This window comes from Anarhichas minor, unplaced genomic scaffold, assembly GCF_050575085.1.
Source record: "Anarhichas minor isolate MPS153535 unplaced genomic scaffold, ASM5057508v1 ptg000073l, whole genome shotgun sequence".
In the NCBI taxonomy this organism is placed as follows: domain Eukaryota; kingdom Metazoa; phylum Chordata; class Actinopteri; order Perciformes; family Anarhichadidae; genus Anarhichas; species Anarhichas minor.
In genome coordinates this window covers 328,873-352,183 of record NW_027466519.1, presented here as the reverse complement: position 1 = coordinate 352,183, position 23,311 = coordinate 328,873, and the positions used below count along the sequence as shown (strand labels likewise).

At 43.0% G+C, this 23,311-nt stretch overlaps 3 protein-coding genes across 5 annotated transcripts; 1 reads left to right on the top strand and 2 right to left on the bottom strand.

The window, feature by feature from the left end:
- Positions 1-28: 28 nt before the first annotated feature.
- Positions 29-7,875, bottom strand: rcl1 (RNA terminal phosphate cyclase-like 1). Its single transcript, XM_076079880.1, has 9 exons — positions 7,675-7,875; positions 7,136-7,207; positions 6,682-6,857; positions 6,197-6,271; positions 5,952-6,076; positions 5,411-5,536; positions 5,036-5,192; positions 1,257-1,360; positions 29-202 (listed from the first exon to the last, which is right to left on the bottom strand). Exons 1-9 carry the CDS (start codon positions 7,802-7,804, stop codon positions 49-51), a joined length of 1,119 nt encoding a protein of 372 aa, XP_075935995.1. The 5' UTR covers positions 7,805-7,875; the 3' UTR covers positions 29-48.
- Positions 7,621-14,593, top strand: ak3 (adenylate kinase 3). 3 transcript variants are annotated; one of them, XM_076079877.1, is made up of 6 exons: positions 7,639-8,096; positions 8,202-8,849; positions 10,560-10,679; positions 10,843-11,015; positions 12,662-12,780; positions 13,281-14,593. In XM_076079877.1, the coding sequence occupies exons 2-6, from the start codon at positions 8,702-8,704 to the stop codon at positions 13,390-13,392; spliced, it is 672 nt and encodes a 223-aa protein (XP_075935992.1). In that variant the 5' UTR covers positions 7,639-8,096; positions 8,202-8,701; the 3' UTR covers positions 13,393-14,593. The 3 variants fall into 3 exon arrangements, with proteins under 3 accessions (XP_075935993.1, XP_075935992.1, XP_075935994.1); XM_076079878.1 differs by lacking the exon at positions 8,202-8,849 and having other exon boundaries at positions 7,621-7,704; XM_076079879.1 differs by lacking the exons at positions 7,639-8,096; positions 8,202-8,849 and adding an exon at positions 8,879-9,683.
- On the bottom strand, positions 14,149-22,845 carry cdc37l1 (cell division cycle 37-like 1). Its single transcript, XM_076079875.1, has 7 exons — positions 22,449-22,845; positions 20,980-21,282; positions 20,658-20,751; positions 20,342-20,457; positions 19,959-20,081; positions 19,659-19,832; positions 14,149-18,410 (listed from the first exon to the last, which is right to left on the bottom strand). Exons 1-7 carry the CDS (start codon positions 22,551-22,553, stop codon positions 18,294-18,296), a joined length of 1,032 nt encoding a protein of 343 aa, XP_075935990.1. The 5' UTR covers positions 22,554-22,845; the 3' UTR covers positions 14,149-18,293.
- Positions 22,846-23,311: the final 466 nt, after the last annotated feature.

Sequence of the window (23,311 nt, the reverse complement as noted above, 5' to 3'; positions counted from 1 at the left end):
GTTAGTGAAACAAGAGCTACAAGACATGTTTATATAAAAATACTTGTTTTATTTCAGGGTTTTGTTTATGTTGCTATAACCGACTCCTACACAGGTCATCAGGACCTTGTCCCCGCCTTTCCTTTCGTCTTCTGAAGGCTTCTGAAGCTCGATCTTGAACATGATCTGGAAGAAATCTCTAACGTGTCTGAGGAACTCGATCCTGGAGAGAGAGAGGGGGAAGAAAGTCAAAAATGGGAGATCAAATTTCAGTTTCATTTTCATGGAGGAGAGGGGTTGAGATATAGTCCAACTGTTAATATTACACACAGGGCGTTTCACAACAGTGTCCTAGGTCTACTCCGTGCTGTGGGCTTCAAATAACGTAGGTGAACGTCAAAGGGCATCAGTCGTTATCTCTCACGAACATGGACGTCTAAAGTGTAACAGATTTATAGGAACAAAAACAATGCAAACCTGATTTCATTGGTCTTCAGAAAAATCAGCGTTAGCCGAGTAATGAGGAGCGCATTGTGATGGCACTGCCAATCTTCAGTTATCATAGTACTGTACTTGAGACAGACACAGCACCGGTACCATGATAACTGAAAATGGACAGTTCATAGTTCTCTCCACATTCCTGAGGATTAAGGTGTCTGAAATCAACTTTTTATTCAGTTGCTATATAAATAATAAATATATAAATTCATCACACATTCAACAGGCACACACACTATGAACTGATGAACAGCTGGCCAAGTCCCATGATAATGCAAGCATACAAAAGCAATGTGCGGAAAAAAAAGAATGATCCGAAGTCCATTAATTTCACCGAGGCTGTTATTTTAATAAAAAAAATCCTCCATTTCTTTCTTTATCACTAACAAATTCTGGTGCATGAACTTGCATTTGCTCCCTCTGTTCTCTTACCTTTGTACAAACGTTGTATATAAACTGCAGAGCCCAGTGTGTGTTTGCAGCAAGAAACAACAACTTTTGGGAGCATGGGGCATTCAGTTCAGGTGCAAGTTAGTTCAAATTTTCAGCACACCCTGATATTTTTCAGGGAAAATCCGTAAAAGCAAACAATGAGGCAATGAAAGGGTGTATTTATTGCCTCTGTTTGTCCAGCATTTCATGCTCTACAGCGGGACGAGAACTTTGGAATACTGTCACTTGCCAAGATTGGACAAGAAGAAGAATAACAAAGTGCATCTGTGTAGTAACTTATAAAGAAGCCGAGGCTGTGCGTCTATTATTGAGTGATGGGGACTTACGTGTACGGGGAGAGGGGTCCGAGCAGAACCTTAGAGACGTCCTGTTGGCCAAGGGTCATCAAGAGCAGCGCCAGGCTTTGATTGGATGAATCCACGCAGCCACCCTAAATACAGAGAGAGAGGGGGGGGGGGGGGGATGCGTTTCAGCAACAAAAACAACACTGAATGACCTCATGGAGGCGGAGATGTTAAAAAAAAAAATTAAAAAAAGGACACGGCAACCCCTGGACAGGTCCAACACTGATAGCCATCTACACTTGCATAACATAGTTAGAGGCGTTTGTAGGCCAGATGTTTTTCAGGTTTTTCTATCTTAAAAAACAACAAAAAAGTCCATAATGCCAGTGAACTGGACATATCAATTGTTATCTCTCTACAACATGTTTCTCTTCTTTAATAATGCTGCATTGTCCTGCCCCCTCTGACCTTCTAGTCTGTTGACTTCTTTGACATCGGAGATATTTAGAGGACAGAGGATCCACTCTCTGTATCCAAGTGATCACATGTCGTCGTGATTACTTGATAGCAGCTGTGTGAAGAGGACTATGAGAGACCAGACACACCCGGGAGCAATCTATGAGCCAAATGAACATTAAATTGCCCATTCTGTGATGCTGTCAGCTTATAGTCAGCTAAACAAAATCAGTTTCTTGTACTGTGCATTCATTCTAACTAAGTACGCATGTGGCCCAGTATTATGGCATCGTGACAGCATGATTCAATTAGATAATCATATCACCGAAGCCATGGCGAAACTATGGCGACATTGTTGTTATTGTCTTTACTGCCAATGAGGCGGAGATGCAACCGTACGAAGACCTACACCTCCCTCACGAAGTATTTCCACCATTTTACTCCACAAACGAGCCTTAAAAGTACGATGATTGTTGGTTTTACAGGTTTTCCCATAATCTGACATGAGTTTACCTTATAATGCACAAAGCGCATCCATCTTGATAGTTATCACAAGTATGTTTTCTGTGTATACTTCCAACTGTCTGGATACACGTTGACTATCTAGTTGACTATTGTAAAAGTGCCTGATCAGCATTTATGTGCTGTTGTTCTGGGCTACAGAAGTTCAAACAACTTAGATTTTCCCTGAAAAGTTTCTGGTTTCCCACTCTTTGTTCAGCATATCTCTTTCAATAAGCAGATTTGTTTTCAGTAAAAAAAAAAAAAAAAAAAAAAAAAAAAAAAAGAAATAAAATATATGAACATAATCTCTGACAGCTAGATTCAGGCACTATATGCACAGTTGAAATCTCCCAAGAGGCCACGAGGCCCTCACGAAAAGTCCAACCCCCTTTCAAACAATCAAACGGGAAAAACGAGGGTGCCGACAAACTCAAGCATTATTAAAATGATGTAATAAACTTAACCTGTAAAACACAATAATATCAAACTGAGTCAACAGGGTGAAATAAAAAAAAATGAGGGAGATACCAATGATTTGAATCTTATTTGAAACCGTTCTAACATTCGTAGAAAAACAACATCCTGAGATATAATGAGAACAATAAACAGAAATACTTTGATTACATGAGAAAACTCTCAACAAGCACGCATACACACACACACACACACACGTTAGTCAACTCTTAAAGATCATTCGACACCAAAAAACTCAACAAAATTGGAACCACTTACATGAGCTCCTGTCCTGTGTTGATGTTGCTTCCAAAAACAAAATGTCCATCATGTAGCTTTGGTTTACTACAAGAAGGCGGTACTGATTAACCATTAAACAAACAAGACGCACGATGCAGAGCGCACATGCCCTTTAATGCGAAGCCAGCTAATTTCCCTTCTCGGTTTTTTTCAAAAATGAACTATTCCAGCACAAGAGTCCCATTTGTACTCTGGTGTTATCCTGTCTCAGCTCGAGCAATCACCCCGTCCTCCTGCTGCAGGTCGCTGTTAAAATCAGCAGTTATTCAAATGCTGTTCAGTCTCCGAAGTGGTGAACAAACCTGTTCCATCAGCAGCCCACCAACCTCTGCGGCTGCTAAAGAGAAACGTTAGCTCCCCGCTCTGTTGAGTTAAGAGGAGCCTGTTTCAGGGTTAATCTGCCCTGACCAGCTAACTGGACTCACGTGGCTCCTATGAGAGGAAACATGAGGAGGCAAACTGCAGTCACACAATCGCTGGATCTAATTGTACAAATTCTGATGAGGTGGCTTCTTTTTCCTGACTATGGGAGATTATTTTTGCCTGTACATGTTTTTACTCGCAGCCAAGTTAGTTAGTTTTGCAGCTACTACTGTAAGTCACACGACACGGGTAGAAAGATATGGAAACATAAAATGTTACTTATTCTGAGGCCTCAAACATAACCGTAAATGCACAGACATATCTGTGACTTAAATCCATAAAGGCATTTTACTCAACTTTCACTTTCATGCTACTTTTTATTTTATAATAAAATTGTTCACGTGTGGGTTATCGTCAACTGGCAGCTGGCCTCTTCTGGCTGAGCAAAACATTGTGAAAATGTGGCATGAAACATAAGTGTCATTGGGAACAATAAATCAGAAGTTGCAAGTCCTGACAGGATGAGGAACCTCTTCTAAGTCACGGCCAACTTTTCCCACATAGAGACATATGTCTATGATGGCTTTATTAAACAGGCATAAGCGTGACCAAAACATTTGATTTGAATTGAAATGCTATTTTGTTTTTCTTCTGCCCATAAACCGTCTCTCAGTTGAATTCCAGACCGGGGTCATTACCGGAGAATGCGGGCAAACAAGGGCAGCGAGTGTCCGTATTGCATGCTCGGACTCTAATGAGTCCCGACTGTCTGCGTCAGGTATTCCCCAAGAATTTTGATTTGTCCAGCTGCTGTGTGCAGGGCAGTGAAGACCTGATAGCATCCTCCAGTGATAATGGAGAGTGAGACAAGACTATACTTGAGTGAGTTAAACTTAAGCAGAGAATCATAATAGTGAAATCTTTATGGTGGACAATCCTGAAGTACAAGAGGCAACAGATAAAGTTTCACTGTGAAATCTATTTACATCCCTTTAAAAGCATAATAAATGAGCATCGGATGTAATCTGTATATCGGACTTGTTGGAGAGGAGTACGGACAGGTAACCATTATGCCGGCTTCAACTATGCAAATAAAACAGGACAGGCGTGGTATTTCAAATGGCAGTTGCTTCGTAGATCAGTTAGGTGAAGAAAGAGCTGGCAGTTCTTTCTGAAACACCATGTACAATAATGTAGCAATGCCTTATGTCTGCAACTGAAGCCGTTTGTGCGGCCTAAGACTGCGATTGCTTCAGTCTTAAAGGGACAGTTGGCCTGTTTTGAAGTGGGGTTGTATGAGTTACTTATCCATAGTTCGTTACCGACAGTAGAGGACGGTCTGCATGGCCCCAGTTTGGAGAGGGCAGCTGCAAAACGTATTTTAACCACCGGAAAAAAATATTTAGCCGTTTAAGTGCACGCTGTATTGATTTCACTGTCCACAGTAGTGCTACTTCAAAAAACAAACAAGTAAGTAAGTAGGAACTTTGTCTGAGATGATCTTACAGACTAAAATGAACCAATGTTGTAACCTACACAAAGTGAGAGACGACCATCCTACCATGCTGCGGGCTTAAAGGTACAGTGAGCCACTAAACCGAGACACTTGCATTTTTTGAATTCCACATCTGATCCCAGGCTAAAACGACAGAAATCTGGATCTTTGCTTGAATGGATAACCCCCCAAAAGCACGAACATGATGAGTGTGTGTGGAAAGTCCTGTGTGGGTTTTTTCGGTACTTACCCGATGCACCTCCTCCAGAAGCAGTTTGGCACAGTCCTTGCCGAGGTCCTCTGGTAGCGTGGGGTCTCCCTGCCCCTGCGGCGTCGACGACATCTCAGCGCTGAGGAAGGAGCCATTCAGCGTCTCCGCTACCAGGGTCAGACCGAAACCTGGAGACCTGCAGTCACCCAACAAGAGTTACGTTGTGTCCGTCTCTGAATATGCTGGGATAGTTGACACATTGCTAATAAATGCACAAAGAGTGTGGTACCAGTGTGGTTTGTCAGTATGAATTTTACACAATGATGGTCTGAATAAAGCGAGTACAGCTTCTAAACAGCGAGCAGAATTTATTTTTTGGCCCTTTTTGTTTTCCATCAACGTGGAGATACTCACTTGCCAGAGTTGGCTCCTTTCATGTGGTCGGTGTAGATGTAGATGTCTGGGATGAACTGGTTGAGGACGCTCCTGGCTGAGTCCACTATCCTGTTGGCCATCTGAGGAGAAACTCGAACTGAATATCTGGGTCCAGAATGTCAAGGACCTTTGAAAACTCTTATGACATAGTGAGTTCAACCTCAAGCTGAAAGGAGCACGAACCTGAGAAACAACAAAGTTTAGTTTCTGACATTCATGAAGTGAGAGATACTAGAGAGAGATATGTCAACTAGTCAAAAGTCACTTATTCAGCAACTCAAAAGTGAGGATTTGCTTTGAGAATATCTTTATCAAAACATCTGAAGCTATCACATTTGGCTTAAGGATATTGCGAGTGTGAAAATTGTCATTTTTCACAATTTCCTTGTTTCTAAACAACATGAATAATCAGAAGATTAGACAACAAAATACAACGGGACTAAAAAGGCTTGTTTACATCACATCAATTACGTTTACAGGTGGAAAAAAAAGGCCATGACTGAGAGCTTGAGAAGGATACGCCACTCCTCTGATCCTCTTAATCTTTCCTGGGTCAGTCAGCTGCACCGGCCTGATGGTCCTGCGGACGGGACACGAGAACATTACCTCTCCTCCCCCACCAGGCGCCATACCCCTCTTCACCACCTGAGGGAGCAGCAACAGAAGGAGAGTGAGACACGAGACGGATCGACTGAAGTTGCAGCACCACATTTGAATGTATAACATGACACCGTGCTTATCAACAGACCACCATTGTGTCCTCACCTTGAGATCAAAGCCCTCTCCATCGATGCCAAACTTCTTCATCAGAGGGAGGGCTGTGGACTTAAGCACGTCGACCTGCAGGAGACAGAGCGTTAACATCCTTAAAACACGCGTCTACGTCTTCATCGGTACATCGTAGAGATGCACCATTTCCCATCTCAGCAGCAATAGTTTTTTCCGTGACATCGCCTCTCTCCAGAATCCCCAAAGCTTCTTCTTTCTGCTTTCCCGTCTGTGTTTTGTTGACTTTATACACTTTGAAATAATGCATTGCATGAAAGGATGTGTGCTCTAGAGGGCAGTGTTCATTTGGGAGAGACCCATAAATTGTTCAAAGAAGTCGACAGGTTTCTTTGCAGAAGCATGCTCCAGCCCCGCCCAGTGCTCATGCGCTATTTGAGTCAAAATCAAATCAGAAGGTGCAAAATGACTCAGTAAAAATGAATAGTCAGAAGGTAATCAGTTGCATGCATGCGTGTCCTCACCGTCGGGTCCGCGGGGTCGTTGGTGACGCCCCTCAGCGTGGCCTTCAGGGGGGTCTTCATGAATGGAGCCAGCATGAGCAGGGCCTCAAGGTAGTAGCCAACGGAGCGCTGCGTGTTGCAGTCGTGTTCTACGGAGCCGCCAAACAACAAGCCGGGCTGGTAGAATAACACAGTACCTAGTGGGGACGGACACACGGGGACAGCGAGTGAGTCCATAACGCAGCGGGTGGTACCTTACAGTCTTGTGGTAACGAAGCTGAACATTACGACACCTAACGCCACATGCAAAGAGTAAAGATGAGATGTAAAATCATTATGAGAGAACAAAAATACTGGAAACAATATAGAACTTCTGCTGAAATCCTGTTATTCATTTGTCTGCTGGTGTTGATCAATCCTGAAATCTCAACAATCGTCTGGCAGTAAACAGTATTGTCCTCATGATAAGGCTCACCTGTTTGATTAATCTCTATTTTGGAGCCATTGGTCACTTTGTCTAGCAGTCTTATGAAGCTGGCCTCAAAATCTGGAAAAGACAAGCAGAAAGGTATCGAGTTAGTCAAACCAAACATCTTCCAACAGCTGGATCTGAGGATTAAAGGCATGTTTTCTTCAATTAAAGCCAAGTCTAACAAAACTTTAAAATATCAACAAGTTAGTTCGAACAAACGAGTTATTTTTATACTTTGCCTACAGTATTAAAAACATATGGATGTAAACATGTGGGTACTTCTGAGGATCCTCACTCACATATGCTAAAATGTCTCTTAATAATGAGAAACAATGCTCTGCACGCACGTGCTCAATGCTTTTAACGAGCAAAACGACATAACTTTGTACAGTGAGGTAAGATATGATTTATCTCACATTTACACTACTGTCCATTCGTTTCCCCACTTATGACGCCCAGTGATAAAACACACTCCCAACTGCGTAACAGCTAGCCCGTTAGCGGCCGAGCTAACTGCGACGCCACATGAAGATGCAACTCACCTCGGAGCCCCGGGTTGTCATCTTTGGACCGTATGTTTTTGATTTTAACATGCTTCCCGCTGAGTGTGGCTAAAACTAGCCGTTGTCTGAAGAAATTGCAGCCGTCGTATGCGAGCCCCTGGCTTGCCATGTTATTGTTTCTGCCTGGCGTAAGTGGAAATCCACGTGTGTTTGTGCAGGAAGAAGTTGGTGGGAGGCGAAAATACGGAGGCGCAGGAGGGACAAAAACGCCTTTTTTAAGGGCACATCGCTGCTTTGGCCACTAGATGGCGCCAGTTAACCATTCATACAAAACACGGTGGGAGCGGCGTGACGATATCTTTACGTCTTAAAGGCACAAGACGTGCTAAAAATGTAAACAAATGGGTTACCACCATAATTTGCAAGGACTATCTCGAACATCTTTTTTTTAAATACAGACTGTAAGCAAAACTGATTGTTTTCTGAACTATTGAAGTGTTATTCCGATCAGTAACGTCTCCAAACAGGCATTTAATTTCTTTAAAACGTCCTCTCTTTTGTTTTAGAGGCTGAATAGAGCGAGCAGACTGGTTGTTATTCATGCTAGCCTGCCTGCCACTCTGCAGGTCTGTCCACCGAGGGGATCAAGGCTCTGAAGGGATTAATCACCGCAACCTTGCCAGCAAGCTCCCCCTCCTCTGTAGATCGATTACATAACCGTGATATTGCTCTGACCTACAATGAATAGGTTACACCTTCAGTGCACTATGGACAGTGGCATTGTTGAGGAAGTTTGTCAACACGCCTGATAAAGAAGCTCTTATTGGTGTGCGTCGCCGCTGCCCCTGAGCTGGACACATTTCTCGTTTTCTTCCTCCTCCTCCTCCTCCTCCTCCTCCTTTTCCTCGTGTTTCTGCAAGGAAATAAGACGAATGTCGCGCCCACTTTCTGTTGCGCACTCGGGAAAAGTCGTCTCCGTTCCAGTCTCTGCAGAGCATCCAGAGAGGTTTCATGGGAAGGATAAGGCTATTCTCCATTCTCAGCTTGAACAAATACTCGTCCAGAGATGGTTCTTCAACGGATTTTTCGCGTTGTCATCATGGGACCTCCGGGGTCGGGGAAGGGAACCGTGTCTGCGCGCATAGCCAAAACTTTTGGACTGAAACACATTTCTAGTGGGGACATTTTGAGAACCAACATTGAAGCTCAAACCGGTAAGATAGTGTCCTATCTCAAACATACACCAGTGCCGATGTGATTTTAAACACAATGCTGCAACTTCAGATGTTACCCCCTTTTAACAAAAATGCATTTCAGAAATGTTAATCGACGTCATTGTCTTCTGGATACACTGTTAGAAACAATTTACACAATGTATGATCATGCTCAAAACAAAACATCTGCAGATTGTAACACACAAACAAGACATGCATGTAGTGTGCAAGATAAACTAACTAACGTTTATCCCCCAGTCTGCTGTGAGAAGAGCACTGATCATTTTCCAGTTTGATCTCTTGTCTTGCTGTGATTTTGAATCTGAGCATCTGTACTCCCGTTATCCGAGGTCAAACTGACTTGCAGGGTGTTGCTTCATGTGTATACTGGAAACACTTCACCTGGCCGACACATTACCTGAGCTCAGGAAGGAGGCCCACTGCTCCTCAATATCACCTTGGATGAAGATAACGAGAGGCGTAAAGATAAGGGAGGTTGCACCTTTGCTCCTTGAGAGGAGGGATTTACAGATGAAGAGGTTTGTTTTTACAGCTGAGGATCGAAGCAGCAAGCCAACGTTAAAGTGGGGTTTGGAGTCCCTGCTTTTTTTCCCCCCTCATCACGTCCTGTTATTCTGTCCTGCACATGCAGACATTTTCAAGCTCCTCCGTTGGTATCGTATCAGCTGAGCAGCTCCACTGCTGCAGTTGGCAGTCAAAGCAGTTCTCCTTGACTTCCCTCGCTCAAATCTTTCGAAACAGTCCTTGGAACTGAACCAGTGATCTTCCACTTCCCGAGGGCGCCTGACTAACCTTCCTCACAACATTAGAAATGTCTGTTCGGATGTGTGCACTGCAAATGAACACTGTCACAATGTTATCAGTAGCACATTCCTCCTTACTTTGCCAGCATTTGCCTTGATGACCTGGCAGCCATGCAACAATGCCTTTGCTTTCTAAACACCTAGTATACAGGCCCAGAGCATACTGGTGGGCCATCTTCATTTATCACATTTGCTGTGAACACACAAAGGAAACAGCAACACATTCAGTAGTCTGTGTTTGTCACATACACAACTCAGAATAACAGTCATTACTGTAATCGGTTGTTTCCTTGTTAAATTCTAGTTATTTGCTGCATTTGTTTTGTGTTTTCCCCTTTGCTCTTTATTATGGTTACATCACAGCACATTCTGGTCATTTCTGCAAGGCTGCAGGGAATTCATTTCTTCAGCTGGACTTATGCCTTAATCTCTATTATCCTGTTAACATTTCCATTAAGTAGCTTTACAGCTGCTTGTGCAGCTTGCTTATGAATATTAGATATTCAAACCCAAGATGCCCAAACTGTTTTGTGCACCATTTTATACATATTTCTGTCATCCAGCATGACATATTATATATTTTGTATTTTTTTTTTCCCGATGTAAACTACAGTTCTGTGGCGTTAAACGCTTTACAACACAGAATGTGTTTAAAATGAGGGACCCACTGCAAACACTGCCAGGGTTGAAGCAGCTAAGTTCATACAAACCTTTTATTTTCTGGAGGAAATGAATTTCAATAAATGCTTTCGGCAAGAGGTAGAGTTATTATTCAATACTGTGGTGTAAGTAGCATTGCTGTGAGAAAAAAGAAAAAGAGTTTTGTAACGGACAGCATCTCCTCTCTCTATCTCTGTTTTCCTGTGTGTGTGTGTGTGTGTGTCAGAGCTCGGTCTGTTGATGAAGTCCTGTATTGATCAGGGTCAGCTGGTACCCGATGACGTCATGTCTCGGCTCATCCTGAGTGACCTGAGAGCGATGGACCAGAGCAGCTGGCTGATTGACGGTAGGCTCGCTCATATCTGCTGGGAAACGATTGATAATAAAACTGTGTTATTGTATTGTTCATTATAGATCTTTCACTGATCTTTTAAAGTCTAATTTTCGGTATAGTTATCCATCACATCCTTCTAACCTTTGCCTTGCTTCGCCGTGTCCATCTCTGCCAGGTTTCCCTCGCACAGTAGCCCAGTCGGAAGCTCTGGATGACGCCTACAGTGTGGATACAGTCATCAACCTCAACGTACCTTTCCAGACCACCAAACAGAGGCTCTCCTCCCGCTGGACTCACCTGCTCAGCGGCAGAGTCTACAACGTAGATTTCAACCCCCCTAAAGTCCCTGTAAATACATCTTCTCACCCTTTACTTCTTTAACTATCCTAATGTCAGTACAGAAGCCGCACAGTCGGTAGCAATGCTGTTGGATCTCAGCTTTCTGACTGTTCTGTGACGATGTCTCTCAGGCAAAACAATGTTATTGAAGTTATTCTGATCACCATCATTTTTGAGCATGTTGCATCCAGTTTCCATGACTACAAACAGAGCTCTCGGATGTAGCCAATTACTTTATGCAAACTACGGTATCTGACATTACCAAGTTCTTTTTTTTTTTTTTACAGACTTTATGTCCTTTTTCATATTGTTTTTACAGCTTCCCAGCATTTATTTTTACATAATGAGGTTGATAAAGTACCTGTTTCTGTGTAACGGCTGGACGATTCACAGCCGACGTGCTTGTGGTCACGTGTTCTCGCTGTGGCAGTGATCTGCAGCACGTTCCTGCTAGATTTCCTGCACAGTCTGGAGGAGTTACGCATTCATAGTTAATCATTGGCTTCAGTCTACTCCTCGCAGTCCTGTTTGAGAGAGAACAAGGTGACAGAAGCAGACGTAAAAAGAAGTGGAATGAAGGTCACGGGTTTAAAGAATACCAGTATTTCTTCTAGTTCTTTCAGCAGCTTTCACCTGTCCTTAAAACAGTGAACACACTTAGAGGTAATTTCATCAGGTACGTCTTGTTCCAGAGATGTGACTTGAGCTCTCAGAAAAACTTAAATATTTTGAGGCATGAATACACCTTGAAGTGCTCCTCGGGGCCTGTGCGTGCTCTCTGAGTAAACAGAAGAACAGAGGACACTGTCTCTGCATGTTTCATAACATAATATCATATCATATGTAACATCTGCTGAAATATACACGAGGGTAGACTGATACTATGACGGGATGCAGATAGTGTTGGGATATTTGCACACTTTCCTTCTAGTCTTATATAAGTCTTGTACCCTTATATAAATGATATAGAAGACAGAAATCCACTTTGCTGTGAGCTAAGAGTTATTTAGATGATGATGGGTTGATTCCATTTAGCTGCTTCGGGTTCAGGGTCCTGGTTCTGTGCACGCTGGCTCACTGTCATGACTTACTGGGACACTTGAATAGAGCAGAGCCGCCGTTAATGTAGTTGGTAACACCTGTGCGTTCCCTACTACGACAAGGGAAGATGTCTGCTGTGAAACAGGCCTGTGGCTTTGGTCAGCATGTGGCCATGAATGATATGGTGTGGTCACATGTCCTGCTACCGTTTCTGTTTGAGATCATTATCTAATGACCATCTGCTATTCTGGTCTATGTTTGTCACCATGTATTCCATGGAAACATAGAGATGACATAGAAATGTCGTTAACACAAAGCAACCCGATAAATGTCTTTTTACATTATTCAGCTTTGCTATTATCAGCCTTGTGTCTCCTTTTGGTCGACTGGTTTGAAAGCAAAGACAACATGTATGTGCCTTGAGCGGTGTTCACATTCTCGTCCCTGGGCTGTGTCTGTGTTTGGGCTGGAGAAATCAAACGCTTGTGGACTAGTACAAAGAGTTACAGTGCCTCAAGCATTTCTGAAGCAACTCTGGCTCAGCAGGTTTCTCACATTTTTTTCTGTTAAACATGTGTATTATATATTTCCTCTTATTTATGTGTTTTCTTCAGGGTTTCGATGATGTGACGGGGGAGCCTCTGGCCCAGAGGGACGATGACACACCAGAGACGGTCACGCGGAGACTGAAGGCCTATCAAACCCAGACAGAGCCTGTCCTAGAGTACTACAGGTAGTACAGACAAATCAAAACATACCTCCACCTACTTTTGTCTGTGTTGATTACATTCAGACATTGAGAAAAATAAAACAAAAAGCACATGTACGAGACTTGCAAGGCCTCAGACCCAGTTTGTACATGCATCATCATTTCTATTTCTGGACTAATTAGGCAGGAAAGCATATTACTCTGTGTTCCCTCAAACCACAGGGATGTGCTTAGCTAGTGTCCCACTTATTTTTACCACAACGTCTGTGAGGCTGTTCATCATTCGAAGAAGTACTGGCAAGTAGCCCACAGGACTGGGAATAGAAATGAACGAGTGTTCACTTGAAGGGATGGAAAAACTACTTTGATTGCCGTTACATGTTTATTTGCTGAACAAAATATCTGAAGGTCGTGTTCACAGTTCTCTGCACATTAGGAACCGTTAATAGATCACTTTTCTAGTTGCTGTGTGATATTGGAATAGGAGTTCACATAGTAAAATCTGATTTTCTTTGCCCTTCCAGGAGTAAAGGCGTACTAGAGATCTTCTCCGGGACAGAAACCAACAAGATCTGGCCGCACGTCGAGGCTTTCCTCCACAGAAAGCTCTCCCCCGTCAAACAGAAGGTTGCATAGAAAGCCTGAACGGACTGGGGGGCGAGAAGGGTTCACTGGCAGAAACCACTCGGTCCAATCAGCTGCCACTTTCTGTGAAACAAGAGGAGAGCCATCGGTGTAATGATATATTCTGAATGTCCATAAGGAGGACCAAGTTCATGTCAGGAAGTGAAAGTAAGATTGCACATGTTGTTGGAGGAAAAAGCCACCGTTGCTCTGGTTCCACAACGTTGCTGAAATTAGTTTGGGAAACTCTCAGAAGGTGTGCAAGCGATCATTTAAATATGAATTGTTAGTTTAAATATGGTCTCTTTATTAATCAATGTGCCTTAAAGCCAGGAGACTTCACTGAATCAACTACCAAGGTGTTTAACAGTAGAATATCAAGGTGTATTTCACAAGATATTTTTAGGTTTTGTAATCGCAACAATGATTTATTTTCCTAGAAATGATAGAACGGGCCCAAGCAATAAGACATTTTGAGCTAAATAAGAGACGTTCCTGCTTTTGCCCTGAGGAATCCTTTGAAAGCAATATTAAATGGGCTCTTTGCCCCAGCATCACAAATGTGTGCATAATGTGGGACCGTTTCTTGTGCAGTGTGTAATTACTAAAGGGAATTGAGTCATGTTATACAAATTACTGTAGGTTCCCTTTTTGCACTCGAGCGCTTTCTGCTGCCTTTGAAAGGCAACAGGTAGCTCAGTCAATGTGGTTTGTAGATACTTTTCATGAATATGGACCACAGATTGAATAATGTATAAACCACACTCATTATATTGAATATTCTTTAATCAAACCTTCATTGTGTAACAGCTTCTTTCAACCACCATGAGTCTTAATTGCGTTGCCTCTGAAATACACAATGTTTCCATTTCAACCAGGCGCTCCTTGCTCTGACGAAGTCTATAAATGTATACTGATATTTGCCATTTAATGTGACTTGACAACTGAAAACGTGATGTAAAAAAAAATGTATTAACTTAAAACATTTAAAGCAGTTTGTACAGGGCTTTCATATTGTTCGACGATATCGCAGCAAACAAAGTTGATCTGCAGTTCTGTGTGTTTGCACTCGAGTCTTAAGAATGTGTCACCGTGTTAAAAGCCACAGAAATGCTTACTTGCCTTTTTAAATGTACTGTAGAACGTTTCCTGAATTGTACATTACACTGAATTGTATATCTTAAACACTTGAATACAACATTTAAAAGCACAACTGTGTCATGAGTATTTATTATAAGTCACAAACTTCTGATACTAGTAACTAATATATTATTGTACACCAGAATAACACAACTGAGTAACTTCACAGTCATTGATTTAATTTGACTAATTTTGACACATCTGGCCCTAAAGCAGACAGTTAAAAGACGCCTACTCCACCGATTCTGCATTATCCATCAGACTGTTCTTTTGTTGGTGCCTACATTACCAACAATGCAACTTGACAGCAGACAGTCGGTTGGAGATCTGGGTGTGTTATTGCTAGTTTATGAAGGCTTGAGCCATTAGTCCCAAGCAGAGATGAGGAGCGAGCTGCAGCGGTCTGGTACACTCGCTTCTTTCTAAACCCACACATTGTTTTCCATTTTCAAACTTGTAGTCTCGAGCTACGGAAGAGGATTAGGGCCACACGTGAAATATTAGTTTAAAGTCAGAATGATTAAGAATTAAAACTTTAAACTCAAACTTATATTTTTCCACATGTAGCCCTGATCCTGTTCTGTATCTCGCTCCAACGAACGTTTGATACGTTGATCAGACAAACGAACCTTTGTCACATGTGCAGCAGTACTGCCCCGGGGCCTGTAAACAGATGATGTGTTAAATGGGAGGAGTTCACCTTTAAGGACTTACAGATGACATTTCAGGCGTGTTGTCTACAGTAATTACTGCAGGTCTACAAAGAACTGTAGCAGCGGACATCAAGACACAAACATTTAGCACTTGTTTTATATTTGAGTCATTATCAAGAGAAGACAAATCTTACAGTACGTCTACTGTGAATGAGAAGTGTGTCATTTTCCTAAAACTCAAAGCTTAGCGACTGAAATTCCTACTTTAAGTCTCTCGATCTTCACTCACGTTTGTAATAATCTTTAAATAATTTAGGACGTTCAGACACCATGGTACAACAGCCTTAAGCCATACAATTAGTTTGCATAGTGGATTAGTCACTTTGGACAAAAAAAAAAAAAAAAAAAAAGTACATTTCAAACCAAAACTGCACATTGCTTTAGCGTCGCTGCTTACAATACCAACGTGTGTACAGTATTTATGGTACTGCCCGACGCCAGCACTGTGCAGACGTAAAGCTGTGACATAATGAGTAGTGAAACGACAGGCTCACTGCAGAACAAAGCATCACACAGCAGCTTTAAGTCATCCACACATGCATTGTACTTTAATGCATCATATGGTATATTCAACTCCCCGGTCCGCAGTAAAAAAAAATGATCTTACTGCTCAAGCTGATTTTCACACTCATTTTGGCTGTCTTTGTTAAAATAAAGAAGACTTAACAAGGGGACAGTTAATTGGAAGCCTGATAATTCTGGCAAAAGCTCCCTTGAACACTTTGATAAAAAAAAAAAAAGTCAGCAAACAATAGCATACAAAAAGTAAAACGAAAAGTGTACAATTGAAAACACTAGCTCATCTAAAGCCCGCTTTAACTTCTGGACGACAGGGAACACAACAAAAATAAACGTGGTTCAATCTAAACACGGTATAGGAGGAAGAATTACAAAGTCAGGTGCTTCAAATACTCCCATCTCGACCTCGGCAGAGACATATAAAGTGCAGGACACATTCAGATGCAGAGAGTTCCTTTCTGCATACAAACATACATCAAGGATTTCTTTGTGGAGGGCTCAGCCCTCGTTTTCCCCTTCCCTCCATAGCGGCGCCTTTCAGCTCCTTCTCAGGTGTAGATCCCATGATCCTGAACTTTCCCCAACACAACACTGACTTCTGTCTGCACAGAGCACGAACTGGCGGCTGTGATTCGGTTTCAGGTGCTGGGGTACTGTAGATGGAAAGCTGGTAAAGCAAATGAACGCTAGTTTTACTGAACCAGAGGGAAAATAAACACACACAGAGCCCATGCAGGCCGAGTAAACGCTTTCATTTCCATCACCTGTGTGCCAAGCTGAACCGTGAGGCTTTGATCATGTGAATGCCTGAAAAATAACTCACAGGAGGATAAATCAGCTGATGAATAATAAATAAAAACACAGCAAACGTAGTGCCCTCTTTACACCTTTCATTGCCATGCCTCTCGCACCCAGATAACATTATCGATATGGATAATTCACAACCACGCTCAACACCAACATTGTCTCGAGGTTGACTCTGTCCCTCTGAAACGCCTCTTTGCTTTATCACGTAATAAAAGCTGAGCTGTTATATTGTCTCGCATGCCTTCAGCTCATTATTTGTCTGTGCTGTATGCCAATAAGCAACCGACTTGTTCCGAAAGGCTGAATTATTTCTGTCACAGAGGACAATGTGAGCGATTAGTGTCACCGTCTGTTGGAAATAAATAGATTTTACAGTCATTTCATGAGCTTTGTGTGTATTGGGTGAATTTGTGTTTCGTCTGGATAAATTCTGAACGACAAAGATGTTAATGGCAGATGTAAAAGGAGGTAGTTTGATGACTCAGCACTTTAATTGCTCTCCAGACAACACTCGGAATACTTTCTTTCAGAATACCTCAACCACTAAAACCACTCTTGTGCAGTCTTTCAGGAGCTCCTGAAGTTTATAACATGCTCCGACCTGAACTCTGCAAAGTGTTCAAAGAGAAACAATCAACTCTTCAAGCCGCATCTGCACCAAAAGCTACATGTTACAAGTGCCCCTGCTGTCTGCTGAATTCACCGACTAGCCACCCACACATGTTGCATGATGTAACCTCTCAGAGAGCTGCAAGGGGTGAATCTGACCCAAAACTCCTAAATTAACCTTTTTTCCCTCCAAGATTGCAATTCATTTTGAGCCCGACATGTGAAATGCTGAAGAAAACACAAATCTAAGTCACCGCAACTGGAACTGTATTTGTCCAAATTCAGACATTACACCATTTAACGCAGACAAACTGCTCTTTGCTTATTAGCATACAGCTAGCTTTTACTAAACCAATGCAAAAAATAATACAAAACATGTGAGGCCGTGTATGTCTTTACCAAATATAAAAAGGTATGACAACGGACGAGTCTGAAACTCTCCGGTGAAGAGATTTCTCTTTCATTCCAGACATGACACCACATCATCACTTTCTTTTTCCCCCCCCCTCACGATTGAAATCATATTAATCAACAGATCACTCCTGCTGAATGAACACCGTCGTCCTATTATGCAGTAGTTACTGTATACCGGCACATGATCGGTTACTTTAAAGACACGTTGCCTTGATAAATGTCAGGAACAGTTTAGCAGACCCTCTAGTCTATGAAACGCTCTGAACCCAAACTCACCACACAGGCTACAAAGCCACTGATCGGTCAGTTGTGCTTCTCACCATTCATTTTAAGCAGCTATTAGATTTGGTACCCAACTGCCCAAAGACTTTATTGGTGTAGTATTCTTTGTGTTGCATCCAAGTCTCTGTTTCAGGAGAAATAGAAAATGAACCAGCTTGAAGGATATAAGAACTCCATCTGTAAAAGCAGGGTTGTGGCACAGCACGTCCGTTCAGCTGTCAAGAGACACTGCAGTGACCGACAACACGGAGAAATGTTTCGTCATCAGCAAACATTATTTCCTGCAGTTTAAAAAGCCTGGTCGTGTCTCATTTTAGGCCGTTGTTCAGCCTGGTCTGCTGCGTAAAGAGGGCTTAAAACTCAGGTTGTTCCTAAATGGGAAGGCGATGGAGATGGAGGGAAAAGCCGGACGGGCCGATCCTACGGTCACTAGGTGGTCTCCATCATGAGTATATCGTCCGTTTCTGTGGCGTCATCCTTTGTCCACCTCCCTGTGCTTGTCCACAGTCCAGCCTCTAAACAAAGCTTCATAGGATACTCTGCCACCTAGTGGGGGGGGGAGAGGAAGACAGGAGGGTCCAAAGACGATCAAAAACAAACAGTCATAGGAGAGGAATGGCGTGCACAAATATAGGTTTGAAATGAAGCTGCAGAGAGACTCTGGGGGATTAACCTACTGTTGCCTAGTTAGAGGATTATGATGGTTATGTAACTGCACTCTGCCTCTTCAACATGTAATGCCCTAATCTGAGCTGGAACTAGAATCTGCTCAGGAATCCACGTGTTTTCCATTGCAGGGATTCTTTACTATGACTAAAACAAACCTGGGAGGACTCAAACATCTACTTTTCTTTGTAAAGAAAAGATTTTCATGCGTGTATTCTCCTCTACATCACCCCTGAGAGACTGAGTTTAAACTGAGACGAAAGCTATGAGAACAAAAACAACAAAAGCATATGAAAGCAGGACCGAGAGAGCCAAGCTTCGCTTTCAACAGGCCGGATCACATTCCCGGGCAGCCATCTTTCCTTTGTGGGAGAAGGGGAGGATGTTTTTTTTCCCCCTTTTTCTCTGAGTAGATGTTTGGCAGCTAGCCAAGATTTAGGGCCAACGGAGGGGAGGAGGCCTCATTCTCTCTCCACGACAAAAGGCTTTCAAACTGCAAAGATCAAGTTTAGCAGAAGAGCATGTGGAGTCTTTCACGTCTGTTAATAGACAGTTTAAAAAAAAGGTCCAGAGAGTGAACATTTGCCCACATTGTGTCACATATAACTCCTCTTTCCCTTTAAAATGGTGAAGCAGGTAAAAGCTCCACTGAATGATGCAGAATAATGATGAGTGGGGATTTTCTGTGATACCCGAGCGTCTGACACTACGATTAGAGACAACGACTGATGGTAGAGGTGAGGACATTATCTATTGTTTGGATTTGGAAGAGTACAGGCAAATATGCATACATAAGGAACAGTAAATTCATCTTTTTGACCATGTAATAAATGAGGGAAGACAACAAAAAGGCTGTTTGGTGTCACTGATAACACCAGCAGCATGGACTCAAGGTCCTGGTATGCAGGTATAATCAACTTTTGGCAGCTGCTGTGTATTTACTTTATGTGAAACAAATGATTTGCATGCTTTGTGACAAATAAAACACGAGTGCTGACACTTTAAAATGCAGCACCCAACTAAAGATGACCCGTACGTGTACTAACATACCACAGCTCAATGGTGCCACCCGACAGCTGTGTGGAGTAACTGCAACCGCCTGTGAAAAAGGAGAGAAGGAGCACTTACTGGAGGTAAAGAGTCCAAGGCTTCTTTGGGGTCCAGCTTGCAATTTGTGCCAGTTTTCTGTTGTTCGACATTGTTGGTTGCATCGTCTCCAGACTTGTCTGTGTATTCTTTCACTCGGTGTTTGAAGGCCTCAAGCTCGGTGTGGAAGACTTCTAAGTAGACGTCTTGTCCTTCCTACAAAGCAACCAAGGGAACGATTTGAAGGAAAACTGCCTCTGCATACATCAGAATGAGCGCCACAGATAGATACACGGGGAGGTGCAGTGCAGTCACAGTACTAATTAGATGCTTTTGTCCTACTTTGGCTTTGTGGAAGAACTGTCTGAAGCAGCCTCGAGGATCCTGCTGAGAGTTCGAGGCCATCTCCAGGATGAACTGCATGACTACAGCTTGGTGCGCCACCTGCTCCATCAGCGCTTGTTTCTACAGGACAATACACAATTTTAAAGTCATCTTTCAAACCACTTGTTCTGTGTAATTAATGAATTCTAACACCCAGCATCTATGCAGTATGTGCTGTTGTATATGGTGACTTTTCAGCTACTTTATCAGTGTGTTATTTGTGGCAAAGTTTCAGAAGCAACCTACTCAAACTGTCAAGATTTCTACAGAGAGGTTAGCACTCACAGCACAATGGTAACTTCATATTGTGTGAACACAGCCTGATTATTTCGGTAACGTACCCCTTCTTGCTGTAGTCTCATGCACCACAGAATTAAGTAGTTGGCGGTTTCATCACATATGAGCTGAGGCATGTCTGCGAGGAACCGCTGACTGTCGTCCCATCTCCGCAGCATACCTGACAAATGGATCAAAAGCACATCGGTTCATGTTTTCTGAAGACATACGGACCTGTGACACGGACTCTTCCGCACGACTCACATGCAGCACAAACAAAATCCTGCTAAATGATTATATTTGATGTGCCGACAAACATACTAGACCTAACCTTTCTTTACCATTAGTCTGAGGGCTGGACCATTCTGATAAGAAACGTACCAAAATGCCTGAGCTCTTGGTCATACTTTTGGAGAAACGTCTTGCACTTGTCCTGATCCATTTCTACAGGTTGATTTGGGACATTGATGATACTCTGCAAGAGAGAGAAGACATTGATTAACTGTTGATAAAGTTATTGAATTGTTAGTAAACAGTAGGTACACAAAGTCAGGTAATAACAAGAAAATATTAAGACTACACCGTAATATATTTGCTCTTTTGAAATCTTTCAATTGTGACTTATGTACAGATTCCAGTAAAGATTTAGTTTTCATTTTTCCTGTCAGCTTTATGATGCATAAACAGCTCACCGCTTGCTTACCTTATCAAAAACGTCCCAACTTCTGACAGCTCCGAGCACAGGACTGCAGCGGCTGGGTTCCTGACATCCCAGCATGCTCTCCTTGCGGCGCCACTCCTCCTCGGTGTGCGTGAGCTCGGTGGGGCACGCCAGAGTCCGAGCACGTTCCTGCTCCAGGGACTCGGAGCTGTGGACGCCCAGAGAGCCCAGCTGATCCTGGGCCTCTGCCAGTCTCCAGCTGGAGACGATGGAAGCCTTCACACAGCGGTGCTGGCTCTGGCAAAGAGACGCCATGGCGCAATCGCAAAGGTGCGACGACGGCGACTGGTGTGAGGTAAAAGGAAGAAGAATGGAAAAGATTAGGATTATAAGAGAAAGGTAATATACCGTCAGGGACTCTAGTCAACTCAACGGTTCGTATCATACACAATGTGTCTTGTACACATTAGAGCAGGTATCTATTGGTCTGCTTACTACACCTCACAAATTAGCTAAACTAAGATTTTCTCATGTCCCAGATGGTAAAAGCAATTCGGTGTTTCAAAAAAGTGTTGGAAAGTAAGCATTGACCCGTCTGAGGACATGAGGACGCTCTCCTCTGCAAAGGAGACAGAGGGTCTAAGCTTTAAAAATAGAATAAAGTGTGCACATCTACAAGAAAAGTAATTGAAAAAAACCCACTTTTACAGGTTCAGCATGTGCAAGAATCCTGTGATGGTGAACTTTATATTCAACAAGCAATAGCACCCAAGGGGAAGCTACTTTAACAACATCCTGCAAAGGCCTTAACTTGGTGTTTTAATCTCCATCCTCCTTTTTCCTGAATACATATTGTTCCATAGAAAGAGTTGCTCAGCTACAAACTGGGTGCTCATTCTGAATCACACACACACAACAATGTAAGCCATTTGACTTTTAACCACAACCATGCAGTATTTAGTACAGGGTGGGGCGAGAGGGCTAAAAATAAAAAGGCTTGTATCCATTTTATTCATGGCTACCAAAACAGCCAAATGCCTTATCTAGTCAACGACAGACACCACACACAGCTGCCAGTTAGTGCCTCAGTATATCAAGGACCTGAGGGGGGGGAGAGATAGTGAAAGTGAGCTGCTGCTTCATGTCTTGTTGTGGCCTCGAACCAGCTCACCAGAGATGACACAGCAAGTGATCCGTTCTCTTTATAATCACGCATTTATAGCGTGATTGCGCAAGTCTGGGTTCCCACGAGGTCAGCATTCACTCCAACATAAAGCCTGGACACTGGTGTTGTGCACCATGGGAGCTATTGGCTACGTGTGACAATTTAGCTAGCTAGCTGATAAGAGAGTGACCCATACGTTGCTTACTGCCAAGCAATCGAGGTTGGCATGAACTCACTTCACTGATCCCCAAACAGGTTTAGCTAGTTAGCATGCTTTTAATACCGTTAAGTTACCTCTGCTATGCCAAGTAGCATAACAACCGGACCGCTAGCATGAGCCGATTACCTGCTGGTGAGGATGAACACCACTGAGTCCCTTGTCTGCTGAAGCTGGGTCGCGGCTCGAGTCTTCATCGCGGTAGACTGGAGCTCCGTTACCCAGCCACTCCATCGCTGCTACGCAAACTAGCTAACTGGCTAGCTCCACTGTGGGCTTCAGCTAGCTAATGCTAGCTGTGCTGGAGGAAGCTCAATGCTGCTGCCTGAGGTCAGCTGTCTGCCAAAGTTATGTACGATTTAAAATACCAGTCTGAAAAGTCAGCAGAGCAGAGCCGAGCCTGCTGGGGAATGTGGTGCACCGAGTTTAGGTTCTGTTAGTAGCATTGCTAGCTACACAAACAGCAGTCCCTGGCTGCTCCAAGGTAACCAGCTGCGTCTTTTAAGAGGCGTCCGTGTGTGACACGCAGAGCACGTGGTAAACAACTTTGACCACGTGACATGAACTCATTTATTTCAGCATTAAAGCTGTTCATTGCTCTGTTTTGCTGTTGTTGTTGTTGTTGTTGTTGTTTTTTACCTCGACTCTTAAATTACTTTTACTTCTGTGATATATCTATATCTGTGATTTGTGTTTTTACACAGCACTACCCTTTCCCAAATCCCCAATAAGTCTATTTGGATTTATCTTATTTGAGTTTTAATAGCGTTTCATAGGAGGTCTAACATCACTTTGTAGGTTAACAATTGTATATTTTTGGTCATTATTTGTCCATGCAAAGTCCTAAAAACATCATGAATCATGTCCTCGCCATATATAAAGGTCCTCACTGGGCCATGGCCCACCGGTGCGCCTCAGACCGCCATCTAGAGGGGCGCGGAGGTACTGCCAAATGGTTAGATTGATTGAATTAAAACGTCTTTGGATATATG

Bases quoted from the DNA above. Each gene is read 5' to 3' on its own strand.
- ak3 (XM_076079877.1), top strand. From the start codon at position 8,702: ATGGTTCTTCAACGGATTTTTCGCGTTGTCATCATGGGACCTCCGGGG. The intron at 10,680-10,842 runs GTAGGCTCGCTC...CATCTCTGCCAG, and splicing joins GAGCAGCTGGCTGATTGACG to GTTTCCCTCGCACAGTAGCC. The intron at 12,781-13,280 runs GTAGTACAGACA...TTGCCCTTCCAG, and splicing joins CCTGTCCTAGAGTACTACAG to GAGTAAAGGCGTACTAGAGA.
- cdc37l1 (XM_076079875.1), bottom strand. From the start codon at position 22,553: ATGGAGTGGCTGGGTAACGGAGCTCCAGTCTACCGCGATGAAGACTCG. The intron at 21,283-22,448 runs GTAATCGGCTCA...ACCTCACACCAG, and splicing joins GTGTTCATCCTCACCAGCAG to TCGCCGTCGTCGCACCTTTG. The intron at 20,458-20,657 runs GTACGTTTCTTA...TCCATTTGTCAG, and splicing joins CCAAGAGCTCAGGCATTTTG to GTATGCTGCGGAGATGGGAC.
- rcl1 (XM_076079880.1), bottom strand. From the start codon at position 7,804: ATGGCAAGCCAGGGGCTCGCATACGACGGCTGCAATTTCTTCAGACAA. The intron at 6,272-6,681 runs GTGAGGACACGC...TGTCTCCTGCAG, and splicing joins ACGACCCCGCGGACCCGACG to GTCGACGTGCTTAAGTCCAC. The intron at 1,361-5,035 runs GTAAGTACCGAA...CTCTGTATTTAG, and splicing joins TTCTGGAGGAGGTGCATCGG to GGTGGCTGCGTGGATTCATC.